This window comes from Magnolia sinica, chromosome 12 (assembly GCF_029962835.1).
Source record: "Magnolia sinica isolate HGM2019 chromosome 12, MsV1, whole genome shotgun sequence".
Lineage (NCBI taxonomy): Eukaryota > Viridiplantae > Streptophyta > Magnoliopsida > Magnoliales > Magnoliaceae > Magnolia > Magnolia sinica.
Window position 1 is genome coordinate 50,180,584 of NC_080584.1, and position 17,497 is coordinate 50,198,080.

Genomic DNA, 17,497 nt, shown 5'->3' on the forward strand with positions numbered 1-17,497 from the left:
AGATACTTCAAACTTTTAGTGATTCATCTACTGGATAGGATGCGCAAGTCGAATGTTATCATGTTAACCCTACATGTGAATGCATAAACCTGCAAAGTTATTTGAGTTCCATAGAAAAGGGAAACTAGGTTGTGTTACATGTCTTTCGAGGGTATGACCAAGGTATTCTGTAACGGCAACAGTGGCCATAACATCCACCACCATTACCATTCTGATACGGGCCATAACAGCCATTACAGCCCCTTTTTTCTCTAAGAAAACTTGCATCGGCCCCGTTAAGGAGCCTGTACAGGTCATTTTTTTTCCGTAGCGGCTGTTATAATGCATAATGGTTATCACTGTTACCGTTAATTAACAGCCATTAGGGGGGCATAATAGCTGTTACGACACACCATCGGTATGACAAATTAGTTGGATTGTCTAGATTGCATAGGAACATAATATTTAAAAATGGTTACTTACAGCCGTTACATAATGGGTAACAGTGGAAGCATTACATGAGACGGGGTTGTAATGCTAGTTCTGAAAAAAAAAAAAAAAGAAGAAGAAGAAGGGCCCGTATAACCCCTTTAACAATCATAACAGCCCATAAAAGTCAGATATATTTTCTTCCTTTAAAAAATTTATTGACAATTACAAGGCCTAACAGCCGCTCTGAAAAAAAAAAGGGCCCATAATAGCCCCATAACAATCGTAACAGCCTGTAACAATCCGATATATTTTCTTCCTTTAAAAAATTTTTAGACCATTACAAGGCCATAACAGCTGTTAACAGCCCATATCGTAATAACTGTTACAGCCCATGTCATAATGGCCATAAGGCTGGCAATTATTTAATAACTCAAACAGGAACTTTAGAGGATAGTTTAGGGTTTTGAGTTTCTCACAGTTGTGACTTACAAATATGAACATTCTTTTGGTGGAAAAAAGATAAAGACAGCTAACATAGTTTAAGTAGAGAGATACTCTAAACTTTGAGTTGTGATTCTCCAATTGGGTGGGATGCCCAAGTTGGTTGTTATCATGTTCACCCTACATGTTGTTATCATGTCTCCAGTTTGTCAGATGAGCTGGCGAAGACTGTATTGTGGGTGAGTGATCCAGGGTTCAATCCCTAGTAGTGTTACCTTTCCAATATAAAAAATCATAAGCCTACAAATTTAGTTGATATAGAACAACCATGAGTTCTATAGAAAAGGGAAACTGGGTTGTGTCAGATGTCTTTAGAGGGTATGACAAATTAGTTGGAAGTCATGAATTCATAAACCTACAAATTTAGTTGATTAAGAATAACCATGAGTTCTTGTAACAGGGAACACTACCACGTAGGTGTCTAGACCAATGTTATTAAAATCGTACGATTCACAATATGAATAGTACAATTCATAACGTATTGTATGGGTGTAAGATTCAAATCGTACACCCAAATGCAAATCCTTAATAATCATACAATTATCGAATCATACGAATCATAAGATAATTGTAGACTGTATAAATGGGCCTAAAAAATACTTTAAAAAAGCAATTTATTATTATTTTTTATTCAAATTACTTAGTACCCATTTGCTCATAAAATATGAAAAAGGCTCTCCTATTAAAAATGTCCTATTTTTTTCCTTTTGGGGATTTTGATGTTAAAAAACCCAAAATAAAGAAATCAAGATATCTTTTGATTCACAATGGAATTGAATGTCATGTTTTCTAACATGATTCTACACTCAAGAAATATACAAAACAAAATTGTAAGGACTCCGGTATGTTTTTTAAGGTAAATTTTTCGAAAGACAACAAACGAAGAATCCTTTACTATCATGATATGTATACCATATACATTTTCTCAATTGATAATATCATGGTATGTATACCATATACATTTTCTCAATTGATAAAATCATGATATGTATTACTTTTTGATATACCATATATACATTTTCTCAATTGATAATATCATGATATGTATTACTTTTTGATACATGTTGATGGTAAATGGATGATTGATGAGTTTTTAATCTTTTATGATTTACATATATCTTTTCATGTCTTTTATGTCCATTTTTGTAAATCAGAAAAAATCTTACGATTTGCGATTCGATACGATTCAACCCCTATTACGATTTGCAATACGATAACGATTTTGACAACATTGGTTAAGACAAAAGAAACAAAGTTGTTTTAGGCATCCACAAGGTATGCAAAAATGGTTATGTAATTGTAACCGTGGGCACTGTTATGCGGACAGGGTCAAAATGGCCGTTATGGAAAAAAGGCACATAAGAGCCCATATTGTAACAGTAACAAAGGTAGCCATTACAACCACTGTTACTGTTATTAAATACCTTGGGTGTCCCAGGGTGTTTGGATTGGTGGAAATCCATGGAAAGAAATCAATTCCCATAATGTGACATTTTCCTCTGATTGTGCAAACACAATTAGGTGTGGAGATCAATTTCCATTTACATGGTTTTCCTCAAAAAAAAAAATAATAATAATAATTGTTAAATGTAAATTTCTAAGGTAATGAGGGATAGCTCTAGTTGTTTGACCATCGACCTTTTAACATTTCTATCAATAAACACCAAATCCAAACCAAACAATAGAGAAACTGTTGGATGCTATTGTTTCCCTTTTTCTTGAGGATTCCATAGGGGTCTTCCATGTGCACATTTAGGATTCTCCCTATCCAAACAGACCCTTATAGATAGATTAGGCAGATAGTACAGATCAAATAAGAACTTTAGAATATAGTTTAGGTTTCCAGGTATCTCACAACTGCAACTTGAAAATATGAATATAGGTAGTGAAAAAAAAAAAGCAGAGAGTTGATGGTTTTAAGTGGCGAGATACTATAATTTTTTACTAGTGATATCTCCATGTTGCTCAGGTTAGTTGACATTAATCCTACTTGAGTTGTGAATTCATAAATTTGTGGTATTGGTGCTTTAAATATCATTCTTGGGGTGTTAAGGATTAAGTGAGAGATTGTGGCAGACCATCATCCCAACAATCCCACAAATAGTTATATTGTGTATGGCTGACAACAACCTAATCATAAAACCAAAGGTCATAACTTGTCAGATCTTCATCGGAATTTTCCACTTAGAAGATTTTCTGAACATGGCCCAAGAAGCATCACTTGGAAGAGTTTTTATGCATCATCTTTGCATTATCAATGCATCACTTGCAAGCTGCATTGATAGTTTGCTCAAGCATGTCCAAATGTTTCAAAGGAGACGGATACAGAATCCAAAATACATTAAAAAATAAATTTTCAAGTTCAAATACATAACTCGCAAAACATTATTTTTTTTACCCATCAATCAACAAGATAGACTACAAAAGACAGAAAGAACAGCTAATCAACCATAAAGACTGGTGACAGATTTCACATGCTTTTGTTCTTTCCTATGGCAAATCAGCCCTAACTCAATCAAAGCATCACCTTTCTTTGGACAAGAAAGCTTTGATAAATATAAAATTAAACTTTCTTAATTCAGCAATTTTTCTCTGTTATTCAGCGTAATTTGACTATTTAGACTGCCTACATTAATCAGAAGTTAATACAATTTTGATTGTTTTGTAGCTTTGGTCTACTTAACTAAAAACCGCAATTTAGCAGTGATTATGGATGCTAATTGCACATGACTTGAAGAAGTGACATTAGTACCCATGAGATATTTGGCATACATGTACTACACATGGTTCTTACATTTTCTTTTTCCAGCACATTAGACTTTAAAGAAAAACATTTAAAACACCCCAGTGCATACGCATTAAATACTTTTTTTTTCTTTGATGAATACCTGTAAGATACCCATTTCATTCCAACTATTGACAATTCCATCCATATATGAGTAACTGACGAAGAAACAGACAATGCCATCTGGGACAGCAGCCACCATCTCCAGCAAGAGCCGCCCATAATTCCTCACCACACCAGGATCACTACGCATATCAAACTTTGTACTTACTGGAAGTTGATCGCTGAAATAACATGGGGAAAGGTAATCAACACAAAATAGTCTAATATGAAATAAAAGATAATGAAAGAAACATCAAAGATCAAATGCTACAACAGTAGAGAAAAGTCTCAAGAATATTGTGTTGATAAAGGCATTGAATAGAGAAACTCGGTTGTCATTTATGCAACCTTAAAACTCGAGAAAGAGAACTAGCTTTTGAAGCACTTTTTGAATTCAGTCAAAATCATAAGAGAAACAGGATAACTTTTAAATTAAGGAGCAACAATGGCCCCAATCTTCTTGCATACAAGTGTTACATTGGAATGAGTGGGTAGAGTAGAATTAAGAATCCATGTACAAACCACAAAAAGAAGTCCTATAACAAGAAACAACTACAGGTTAATCACAACAGGTCATACCTGCCACGAGTAAGAACCATCGGACATATGCAATCCCTTGTCAAAGACATTGTAAAACTTCGACTGATAACAGGATTGAAGTTAAGAAGACGAGGGTATAGATCAATTGGGCTTAATGTCCCAGAAGTTATTATAACTGACTGGAAGCGTTGGAATACTGGCTGTATAGCAAGAGAAGCATCATGACAGCTAAGCTGGATCACCATAACACAAAAATGAAAGACAGTCACAAACATGGATAGAAAGGACAAATGTTGTGAAGCCTAAATACATCATTATGCACAGCCAACCTAGAAGACTATGGGATATCGGAGTCATGCCCCAGGTAGGCACCACTGTCTAGAAGACCTGGGCCAAAGATCAGGCAGGTCAATTCATCAGGTAGGCCACACACACGAAAACAGTGGAAAGTTGAAAAAAAAAAAAGTTGCCAATAGATCAAATTAAATGTACACGTGTGACCTGCTTGATGAGTTGAACAGATTCTTGGGAAAGGTCATCTACATGGTGGGCCAGCCTGATACAAGATCCATATGTCCCACTAACATGCTAGGTTGGAACATGGGTCTGCACGTAGATGTTCGTGTGGACTTCGTGTGGACTTCACAAGAGTAGGATTAGATAGGGCATCTCGAATATTAAACATGAAGCACAGAGGCACAACACTACCTGCAATACAGGGTCTGGTATATGTGGCATTCTCTCATCAAAAGGTTCGATAATGATGGAAAATCCCTGTGTATATGTCCCAACCAATGTTGCAAAGTCACAGACAGTTTGGATATGTAAAAATTCATCTGTGTCTGTTATTTCAAGCGTCAACATGAGGGAGTGTAGGCGATCGTAACAGAATTTCAGCATTTTCTGGTCGATTCCAGCCTGAGCATTTATTGAAGCAACAAATGCAACAGGCCCTTCAGTCTCCACATTTTCAGTTTGCAAGCGGCCCTTCAAATACTGCACTAATCTCCGTAGGACTGATAGAAAATGCTCTGCACGTCGAATGTTTCCAGGCACAGCCTCCTTCAGGATATCATCTGGCAAGGCAGGATTGGCAAGCCAGGTATCCGTTACTGCAATTAGAGAGCAATGAAGGGTCAGCAATCCTATAAAGGAAACCAAATGACAAAACAAAAGGGACAGCATTTAAGGCCATGCCCATGTGCCAACAAATGCCAAACTATCACCTTTGGGGTACATCTGACATCAGGTTGGCTCCATTTCATAGATTACCAGCCCAAGAATCAGGATGTTCAACACATCAAGCAGGCCTATTGTGTACAAAGACAGTGGATGGTTTAAAAGATTGTCAATCATCAATATTCAAAATACACATGTGGCCAGCAAAAATGCCCAGACCGATCTGATTTTTGGACCAAGGTCATCAACACACTGGAACCCACCTCATGCATGATCTGATGTCACACACATGCCGCATGTGGCCATGTGTAGACGTGTGTGGGCTTAGAAAATCTCAAATAGCATATCGTACATACAGGGTAAGTTCCCTCTTTGTGCTAAACCCTCGACAAGCCGATTGTATTCTGCACGCAACCTGCCCGCATCTGTGGCCTTGAACCTTCCTACCAGATGATAGGATTGGAGAAGAATCAATCATCGGAACTCTGTAACTGAGAAACAACACATACACAAACAGTCTCACAGAATACCTAAACCTGAAGGCCTCAAACCTTCAATCTTACCAGCATTTTTGTTTTAGAACACTAACCACTTGTACAATTCAGTCAAAGAAGCACAAAATAATACCTGATGTGGAGCATCAATTAAATAATGCCCTTACCCATAAGCCCTGTTAGTGGATCGTTAAACACAACAGCATTGAAAGTTACACACATGAGGAAAGATTGGTCTAATTTCAAATCGGCAATGCTACAATAGTCCAAGGTTTAGGGAAATTTGAAAACGTCTTATCAACATGCATAGCTTGCACAAAATAAACAACAAAATATTGATGCACTAAAACATCTCAATCAAGCATACAATAATGCAGTAAAATTATCTCATTCATAGATTCCATGCACAAATGAATGAAGAAAAATCAATGCACTAAAGTATCTCGACTACCCTCCCTCAGAAACAGAGAAATTTTTCTCTATGAAACTTCGTCCTAGAACCTCCCTCCCTGACTTGTCTGCATTGAAATCTCCCTTGAAACTTTCTGGATCTTCCAAAAAAAATCTCCCTTGGAACTTTCTGGATCTTCCAAAAAAAATCTCCTTTGGAACTTTCTGGATCTTCCAAAAAAAATCTCCCTTGGAACTTTCTGGATCTTCCTAAAAAATCTGTATTGGAATCCGGACGGAGATCTATTCAGTGTATGCAGCTGTACATGGAGCTAACAACTCACAGGGAAAACTCTCTCTCGAAATGCTTTGTTGGAAACTACACTCTTACACGTGCCAAGATCTGTCCGTTACTTAATATTTTCTTAAATTTGACTCTTGATTCGACATGCCTGAGTCTCTGGTGCACTTGACTTGCCAAGGCTTCAAGCAAATCCAGTTTTCAAGTTTTTAAACACTGGTTTGTGCAGCATGGTAAATCTCAAGCTTTTTTATTGTTTACCAGAACTTTTTTATCCTAAAAGGTAAGTGTTTGGTTTCTACAAATCGTCCAAGGTGGAAAAAGCAAAGACGCTAAAAGGTGTGGTTTTCAATTGTTTTCCATCCATCTCCCGCTTGAAACAAAATGGATAGAGAGTACTCAGTCAGATTCTATCCGTGCTTACCCCATCCAAACAGAGGCCCTTGGGTTCTACTTCAAAATTCATGAAGGAAAAGAAAGCATCCAACAAGATTTTTCTTAACATTGTTTGATCAAAATAATATTGACGTAACTATCAGGGGAAAAAAAAAGACAGAAAGAAATCCAGCAGAATCAGAGGGAAGAAAGGCATTACCTATCGATCTCCTGTGCCATCTTGTTGAGATTCCTCGTGGCCCCCTCAAGCGTCTGACGCCGCACACTCACGCTAAGAGCCTCGATGCAGACATTATCAATATTGTGGGCCTCATCAAACACCACAACGCATTCCTTCTGCATCTCCTTAGATATCACACCTGCAACTTTTGGATCGAGCAGATATTGGTAGCTGTAGACAACGACATTTGCAAACTGTATCATATGGCGTGCCAAGAAATATGGGCACCAGCCTTTTTCCTTCCCAAAGTTTCGTAGATCCTGTAATGTGTAGACACCAGGCGGGAGGATGACCTCAGAGTTGACCTTTTCGTAATTCTCAAAGAATGGGCAGGTGGGTATGTTGGGGTTCTCAGCAGCAAGGGCACGGACCCAGCTTGCTGTGAGCTTGCGGCAGCCGGCATCAACGGAGTCACGTGTGGCTGAGGAGACGACGGTGGGATTGATGCAAAGGTTCTTGCGGGAGCTGAGACCAAGGGCGAGGATCTGAGCAGAGGGGCCAAGGTGGCGTAATTGGTAATCGTAAAGGAGGCGAAGCTCAGCTAGAGTTTTCTCCATCTCATGGACAGTTCGAGTGCAGTACAGGAGCTTGGGAGTGTTGGAGGGTTTAGCAAGGGCATAGCTGGTGATGAGAGACAGGAGAGCTATGGTCTTTCCGGTGCCAGTGGGCATTTCCAAAAGGCAATGACCTTTGGCATCTAAGGCACGCTTGAGGTCTAGCATGTAGGAGTATTGCTCCGGATAGATGTGATCGTATGGGAAGTAGACAGTCACGTCTTCCATCTGGAACTTCATGGTAGGCTTTATTGCTGCCCTTTCGTTTCTAGCCCTCTTTTAGGAACTAAATTTTTCCTTAAGTTGCAAAAATCTTCAACTCAAGGATTGCCTCTAGCTTGCTCTTCAGAATCCCATAATTACACCTAAATCTGCTCCTGCTCTCACTTATGCATTCTGCAACTAGGATTTAGTCATGAGACCTTCAGATCCATTTCAATATAAGCATTTGCATACACTTAAAACAACTAATTGCTTATGTTACAATCAGTAGATTTTAAGAAAATATATGTAAAAAGAAACAAGAATAATTAAACAAAAAGTAACGACTTGTATATCAGATGACAGATGAGGATAGTAAATTAACAATATTCTGTCCATTTGCATATAAAATGAGACCATAAAGCAAAAGAAAATCATCATCATGTTTGAACATAAAATCCAACACAAACAAAACATAATCATCATCGTCATGGTCTTGTCCCAGATAATTGGCATCAGCTTTATGGATCCTGTTTTTCCATACATCCTATCTAAAGGAAAACAAAATACGCAACAAAAATCACATGCCACGCAGTTTTATTAAAATGCCAAAAAATTACAGAATTTTATAATAAGAAAACCTAAAACAAACCTAAAAATAGAAGTAAAGAGTAGATGGGTGCAGAGGACATGCTCATCTAAAGGTAACAAAGTTATTCAATTATAACAATAAAGATTTATCACAATTGTACTAATTTTTCAAGATTGTATGTTCTAGTAGAAATACAAAGCATTTCAATACTACATCCATTCTTTTTTTCCTTCTCTCAACAGACAACCAGTCTGCTACTAACAAACACCAAGAGAAGAAAAAGACCTTCACAAATCACCTTCATTTTAGCAAAAATAATGCAGGACATGTGATTTAACTATTTGGATGCGGAGATTATTAATGGATTAATCGAAGTAATTCAAATAAGATAACATGCTATCATACCATGATTAAAAGAGTACCAAAGAGGCAATAAAATTCAGATTTACATTAACATCACAATCCCACACAAGCATGAATCATGTAAGCATGTAAGTGTGAGAGTTCCAATCTCTCATGGGACATAAGGCTTTCATGCTTACATGATTCATGCTTGTGTGGGATTGTGATGTTAACATAAATCTGAATTTTATTGCCTCTTTAGTACTCTTTTAATCATGGTAGGATAGCATGTTATCTTATTTGAATTACTTCGATTAATCTATTAATAATCTCAGCATCCAAATAGTTAAATCACACGTCTTGCATCAAATTTTGGTACCAGAGCTTAGGATTTTAGCATAAGTTTACATAGGGTCAGCACACTCATCACATCTAAGGTTTTGTTAGTGCATTCATTGCATATAGTCTAGCTTTACATATTGTGGCATCTAGGTTGGTCACTTTTCCTTTGTCTTAACATAGTACCTAGAGTCTTAAATCTTAGGTCCCTTAGTTTGTCCCTTGTTTATGCCCACGAGTTCTGGGGCAAGGATTTGGTCTTCACACTACCACCATGAGCCAAGATCAAATTCTCGAAACTAGGGCTGAAAGTCAAGCAGGTTCAACCCAACCGACCCATGACCGACCCGACATTGGGTTGGGCTCGGGCAGGATGTATCAGGTTCGGTCTCAGGCTTGGGCTATACAAACACCAACCCGATAAAACTTGGGTCAGGCTCGGGTTGAGGTCTCAGGTTGCCCAACCCAACCCGACCCTGATCAATATATTACCCAAGAAATCAGTCCATTACCAAACTCAGGTGGACCATGTCATGCGATTTATCAAATTTAGACATGATTGTACATAGCAGTGTTTTAAATAGCGGTAGCGTTATGCGTAGCGCTTAGCCCTCTAGCATGTAGCGTAAATACGTAGCATGTAGCGTAAGCTACACGATACTTCTATTTTTTAATTTAAAAATAAGACAAATATAATAAATAGTGGAAAAAAATATAAAAATCCTAAAAGATGATTAATTTTATCAATTATAACCGTGTTCAAAAAAGTTATTAGTTATCATTTATCAAAAGCCAATTCACATATATAAGCCAAATCAAATAATTATCACATCAACAACTTTCTAAGCAAACCACTTTAATGAATAATGTCTAATTGAAACCACAAGTCACAATTATGAAAAGAAATAAAAATCTCATAGGTTAAAAGTATCAAGTATAATACAAGTGTCACATTCCTCAACATTAGAAACAAAAAAAAACATGAAAAATAATATTTTAAAAAAAAAAGTAAAAAAAAATACAGCTATTTGGGACGCTACATGGCACTACGGCTATGCTACGGGCGCTATTTGAAACTCTAGTACATAGCACAGCCCACCAGTGTTGTGGATCGGGTTGAGTTTTGGGCTCAGAGTAGAACATGAGGGGGCATAAACGATGGACGGATTAGATGCCTTGCAAACATTACGTTGGGGGGGGGGGGGGACCACAAACCGCATGGTGTAATAAGCTTTTTCTAAAAATGTTCTGAAGGATCCAGCCTCAATTAGGTATTCACAGACAGTTGCCATGGTATGATAATTGATATACATGTACTCCTAAATTGTATGCACAGCATACATAAACTCGAACTAAACCAACTAAATTGCAGAGTGCACCGTTTCGAATCACAGTCCAGAAATCAGAACAATCCAAACTTCTGATTCGGGGCTACTTGTTTGTTGAAATAGGACCATTGACCACAGTGGTGACTCATCCTTCTAACATGTGGCACTTAAAATACAGTCATCCGCATTGTCTAAATGGTTGGACACATTGTGGATGGAGCATATCATTAAGATTATAGCCATCAACAAATCCTAACCATCTTATTGGGACTGAACAGCTGATATAAACCAACACGGTCTGTCAAAAATAATTTTGAACCTTGGTCCACAATATTGCACATGAGGTCCACAATATTGCACATGACAATCATGCATCCATCATCCATGAACAACCAAGTAGGAGGCGAAAAGGTCTCATTGAGATGACATCACACCATTCTTTTATCCTAATGAATAAGTCACCTAACATCAACAGGTCACTTGTATAGGCTCGCCACTTATTCTACAACCTGATATGATTGTGTGCACCTTTCTGCTCAAAGTCAGAATTGACTGACTGCTCCATATGAAACAATGTTCAAATTGCTGCCATTGTTGACGATGACCTTGATAGTCTTTCTTTCATATAGGTGCCCCATGTATGGAAAACATGGGTGCACACCAATTCTAATGTCTCCTTAGATAAAATCACAATCTGTTTGGTCATACACAACATATAGAATCATTTGCCTTTAACACCATCCTCAACTTCCTTATTAGCTTCATATACCTCAACTTCCTTATTAACTTCATATACCGGCGCTTCATCCTCTAATAACACCATCCTCAGCTTCGTTATTGAATTCATATGCTGGCTCTTCATCCTCTAATAACACCATCCTCAGCTTCCTTTGTAAGTTCATATGCTGGCTCTTCATCCTCTTATTTGTCTTCTTCTTCAAGAGGTCCATGATAATAATTGAGGTTTTTGGTAGGACACGCTGTTGCAAGATGTCCTATACCTCCACATTTATCACAAGAAAAACTTCCAATCTTGAGTTAGTTTTGAGGGAAACTATCTTTCTTGTTCGTTAATTGGATTTGCAGGCATGTGCTGCCATCAGTCAGGCATGTGTGGCAAGATCTATTTTATTTTATCATCTTCTTTCCTGCCCTTTTTTCCCCGCATATAAAGACTATCCAAATTGCGCATACCATTATCGATGGAGTATATCTCTAAAATCACACTGAAAAGAAAGCCAAATCACCATTGGCAAAATGATGCCAAGCGCATGGTTGAGAAGTCAACCATTTTTTAAATGGCGCAAAACTAACACAAGAGTTTGGCCTTAAAACATAAAGGATTTTAAAAGAAGTCGTTTGAAGGACAAATGCAAGGACACCCTCACCACTTGCCCCTCACTTAAGATGCTCGGTTCTCTCAATCGACAAAGCAAGACTGAATTTTAGCTGTCACATCCCCAATCGCCGCTAGGAGAAGATCATTTGTCTAAATTTTTAGGGGCATTGGAGCCAAAATGAAACAAATGAGATATAGTTCCTCCTCTTTTCCAATCCAGCATCCGTACAGTTGATTAATGCATCTGACTTCATCTTTTCTAAAGCTCAAGACAGAAGTATTTTAATATCCTTAATCATCCCCTCTTGTTTAATTTTGGATGAAGATTTAAAGTTTTAAGCTTTTTCCTCCATCTGATTTTTAGCTTATGCTACGACATTTATTTATGTGGGGCCCACTATGGTGTGTGTAATGACATATTGCCTTCCCAGGAGGTTCTATCCAACTGTCATGCCAACCACCATGTGATTTGGGGGTTTTTTGGGTGGTTGTGGATTGTTTTCTAAGGTGTGGCCCACCTGATAATTGGCTAGGCCTGATTTTTGGTGCATCTCATCATCATGGTGAGGCTCATTGCGTTGGTCGAACACATGCATACAATAGAGTGGACCCCTGCCATTGAGAGTTTGAGAGCTGAGACTATACTATGTCTGTTGTTGATGTTTCATTAAGACATTAACTAAGGGTCATTTGGATACCTGTAATTTTTTTAGTTGTAAACACATTACACCTGAAAAGAGTTTTAGGTGTAATCAGTTTACATGCTATTCCGTTTGGCTTTTAAGTAGTAATATGTTTACAGGTAAACAGATTGTGTGTTTGGCTAGCCTGTAAAGTGTTTACAATGAATAAAGTAGGTATTCATACTAGAGAGCTTGGGCGGCAAACCTTCCAAAATCTGCAAATTACATAAGAAAGACTTGGTTTTTTTTCTTAGGGCCCCAAGAGAGCATTAAAGCATGCACATACTAAACGGATTGGATGTCTTCCACCCATCACAGTGGGCCCCAAATAAAATCTAGAAGTTTTTAATGGCGGACGTCCCATCCTTACCTCGTGTGGTCCATTTGATAATCGACGAGCTGTTTTTTGGGCCACAGGAGAGCATCAAGGGAAGTACATGATGGATAGATTGGATGTACCATACACATTACGGTGGGCCCCACATATCATGAGTGTATATTAACCATTGTGTTCTAACATATTTAATGCCTTTTTAGTTGTAAAGACTTTACCTGTAATCCGAAACATGGCTTTTTACCAGGTTTCAAATTACAGCTAAAAGTTGTAATCTGTTTACATCCTGTAAAGCCTTTATAGGCAAATACATGCATCCAAACAGCCCCTGTAATCAGATTACCTGTAATCCCTTTACAATTTAAGGACTTTACAGGCACCCAAACGACCCCTGAGTTAGCAGGCTTAGAAAATTATTGGTATGTTTTTTTTGGCTTGAATATGGGTTTTGGCTTTTCATAGCTTGTTTTGAATATGCTTTTACTTGAAAAATCAAGCATATCTTTATAATTTTTTTTCTTTTTTGAGAAATGATGAGATATTGGTTCCATCATAAGTTACAACACAACTACTGCATCCCCGCAACATGTTACATGTATAGAATATCCAATCTGGCAAAATGTGTATCATGCCATGATTATCACCTCAAATGAAAATCAAGCTGATTCACTCATCGCATGGGCCACACCAATACATTTGAGTCATTCCATTGGTTGTCCATCGATTTTGATGTTGTGTCCTGATTGATGAGTTGATCAGTTAAATTTCAAATGATCATCATGGTGTGTCCCACCTTTTTTATGGTTGGATTTTCTATACACATGAAATGTTGACAGGAAATCCATGGTTGTTTCATAACTTATGATCAGTGTTTTAAATAGCATGTTTAGTGTTCAGCCCTCTATAGCATGCAGCATAAGCTACATAGTGTGTAGCGCAAGCTACATGATACTTTTATTTTTTAAACATAAAAATAGGGAAAATATGATAAATAGAAAGGGGGGAAAAAAAATCAAGAATATGCCTAAAACTAAGACCACCACATTACAGTTCCCCACCTCAAATGAAAATCAAGCTGATTCACTCATCGCATGGGCCACACCAATACATTGAGTCATTCCATTGGTTGTCCATTGATTTTGATGTTGTGTCCTGATCGATGGGTTGATCAGTTAAATTTCAAATGATCATCATGGTGTGTCCCACATTTTTTATGGTTGGATTTTCTATACACATGAAATGTTGACAGGAAATCCATGGTTGTTTCATAACTTATGATCAGGGTTTTAAATAGCCCTCTATAGCATGCAGCATAAGCTACATAGTGTGTAGCGCAAGCTACATGATACTTTTATTTTTTAAACAAAAAAATAGGGAAAATATGATAAATAGAAAGGGGGAAAAAAATCAAGAATGTAGAGAATACAAAAAAAAAAAGACCAGCACCATTATCACATGGACACTACACCACAGGGCAGCCACTTAAAAACCAAGATGTGGCCCATATGATGGACTGGACAGGTTAAATCCATACCATACACATACCACAGTGGGCCCCACATGGGCCAAACCATAGAAAACAATGCACAGCCACCTAAACACCTTCTAAGAAGCATGGGTTGCATCCATGCCATACAAAAACCACAGCAGGCCCCAGAAACAAAACAAGAAAAAAAAAATTGCATAGCAACCCCTATCATCAAACATTGCATAGTAACCGGCATTCTAAAATGAAAATTAAAAATAAAAAAATCCAAAAGAAACCATAAATCTTCATCCGAAATGAAAAGGAACTAATTAACAGATATTAAGGTGCAATAACATACTTCTATCAAGCCCGAGGAGACTCAATCAATCAAAAAACTGAATTTTTGAGATTCGTTGTCGTAAGGATATGAAAAGGAATAAATTTGATTTTCTCCTTTGTTTGAGCTCCAATAATCTTGAAAATACTGCGAAATGACCTTCTTGCACGGTTGATTGATCGGCCGGGATCCCCCCTTCAATAGCTTTACGGATCAAGAGAATCGAAGAAACTTATTTGGTGCGGAGGGGTGCTTGCGTCGACTGAGTGTCTCAAAGGAAGCCTTTCGAAAGCTCGAAAACCCTTTTGTTGGAATTTAAGGGGCCGTTTGGATGCCTGTAACTTGTGTAAAATGTAAGAAAGTTACAGGTGACTTTCTTACAGTTTGTGTTTGGGGGAGAAATGTTACAGGTAACAAAGTCTCAACCTGTAACTTTCTATCAGGTAAGATTGCAAGAAATGTAACAGAGGAATTAGGTGTTTTTCAAGTCACAGGTTACTTTGTTACAGGCAACGGCTATCCATTTCGAATTTGGGGGAGGGTGGTGGAAACGCAGCTGCATTGAAAGTGCACCAACCTGCTCTGACCCAACGTCTCCTTCTTCCTCTCTCAGCGTCTCCTTCCCTCTCTGCTCTGGCAACGGAAGCCCTAACCCTTACTGATTTTCTTTTTTATTTTTTCCTCTTCTTCATTTTTTTATTTTGCGTAAGTGCGGCACGGGGCTGTTTGGCAGCCGGTTTCGGATGCCTAGCTGTGGGGCCCACAAGGATGTACTTTCCTTACATCCACACCGTCCATCCTCATTGAAAGCTCATTTTATCATATGGTCCAAAAAATGAAGCTGATCCAAATCTCAAGTTCGCCACACCACAAGAAACAATCTTAACTAAATTCCAACAGTTAAAAACATCACGGATCCACTAAAATATTTATTTTCCATCCAATGGAAGCGGGCTTGCCTAGTGAGTAACTCACTGCCCTAGTAAACTCTACTAAGTCCACCAGATTTATGTAAGCGTGTATAACTTTTCAAAGGACCACACCATAGGAAACAGTTGACTTGAACTTTTACCGTTGAAAATTTCTCAGGGCCATAGAAGTTTTGGATCAAGCTTATATTTTTGTTTTCCGTTCCTATCCATGTCTTCCGTTCCTATCCATGTCTGTATAATCTTATAAACAGGTTGGATGACAAATAAACATTACCATGGAGCTTATAAAGGTTTCATAGTCGGAAATCATTATCCTAACTATCCTGAGGTATAATCCACTTCATCTTTATATGTGCTTCAATTTTGGACTTAACCCTTTAAATTAGATGCAAAAATGGATGGACAGTGTGGATAGACCATGTACATTCAAGGTGAGCTTAACTGAGTTTACCTAGTATAATAAGAGCGTAATGAGTAACTCAGTATGCAATCCGATTTCTCATCCAACCTATAGACAAGGAAATCAGATCTCTTATCGTACTGAGTAAACTCAGTTGGGCCCACGGTGAATGTATATGATTTATCCATGCCATCCATCCATTTTTCCAGCTTATTTAGTGGTTGAGACCAAAATTGCAGCAAATCCAGAGCTCAAGTGGATCATACCACTGGAAACAGTGGGAATAATGATTTCCACCATTGAAACCTTGTTAGGCCCCACAGTGATGTTTATTTGTCATCCAACATGTTCACAAGATCATAGAAACATTGATGAAGGGAAAAATCAAATATAAGCTTGATCCAAAACTTCTATGGCCCCCAAGAATTTTTCAACGGTAGAAGTTCAATTCACATTGTTTCCTGTGGTGTGGTTCATTTGATATTTGAATATTCTTCAATTTTGGAATCAAGACTTAAAATTATATGGTAAAATGGATGGACGAATTGGATACAATACACAAATCATGGTGAGCCTTAAAGAGTTTACTGAGCACGCAATCCGCTTCCGTCGATAAGGTAACAAAGACTTAGATGAAGATACCAAACAAATATCATCTTGATCCAAAAACTTTTGTGCCCACAAGAAGTTTTTAATGGTCAATTACCATTGTTTCTTATACTATGATCCACAAGAGATTCAAATCTTCTTATTTTTTGCATCATGTTCTAAAATGAGCTTTCAATACTGATGAACGATGTGAATGTGAGAAAAATACATCACAACGGGCTCCATAATTTGGGATCCCACACACCTCAATGGATCTACTCAAGTTTAACTAGCGACAATAGCCAATAACTATATCACTACTAGTTGGTGCTTTGTGAGCCTCACCATGTTCCCTGTGTTTTATCCATGTTATTCATCATTTTTTTCATATCATTTCAGGGCTTGATTCCAAAATGAGCAAACATTGGCAGATCTTAATCTTAGGTGTTCATAATTAAAAACCTCATAGTGCCGACTATAATGTTTATTTGATGTCTTACCTCATGATTAGGATATAAAGACCTAGATGAATGGAGAAACAAATATTAATTTGATTTTAAACTTAGGTTAGAGGTCGTCAACCCACATCCACCCATTGAGTAGCCTTCCACCTTTCGGTAGGCTTGGGCATAGCCCGCATCTGGTAAAGCTCTACCAGGATCGACATTTCTTCCAGGAAGGGCCCCTATAATCGACCATGTATTACATAAAAGCAATGAATGAGGGATAATGTATGAACGT

At 37.8% G+C, this 17,497-nt stretch overlaps 1 protein-coding gene across 8 annotated transcripts in view; it reads right to left on the minus strand.

The window, feature by feature from the left end:
* Positions 1–15,149, minus strand: part of LOC131221353 (general transcription and DNA repair factor IIH helicase subunit XPD) — a 48,719-nt gene extending 33,570 nt beyond the window's left edge. For 6 of the 8 annotated variants that reach the window (XR_009159208.1, XR_009159209.1, XR_009159207.1 and 3 more), the window contains exons 1-6: positions 14,858–15,149; positions 7,299–8,269; positions 5,875–5,957; positions 5,048–5,451; positions 4,379–4,572; positions 3,801–3,981 (exon numbers count right to left, since the gene is read on the minus strand). Coding sequence is in view for 5 of the 8 variants with exons in the window: in XM_058216591.1 (XP_058072574.1) it covers positions 3,801–3,981; positions 4,379–4,572; positions 5,048–5,451; positions 5,875–5,957; positions 7,299–8,113 (1,677 nt within the window). In the remaining 3 variants the exon portion in view is untranslated. Of the gene's footprint in view, positions 1–3,800; positions 3,982–4,378; positions 4,573–5,047; positions 5,452–5,874; positions 5,958–7,298; positions 8,296–14,857 lie in introns of those variants that run through there. The other 2 variants (XM_058216592.1, XM_058216593.1) reach the window with 2 other exon arrangements.
* Positions 15,150–17,497: the final 2,348 nt, after the last annotated feature.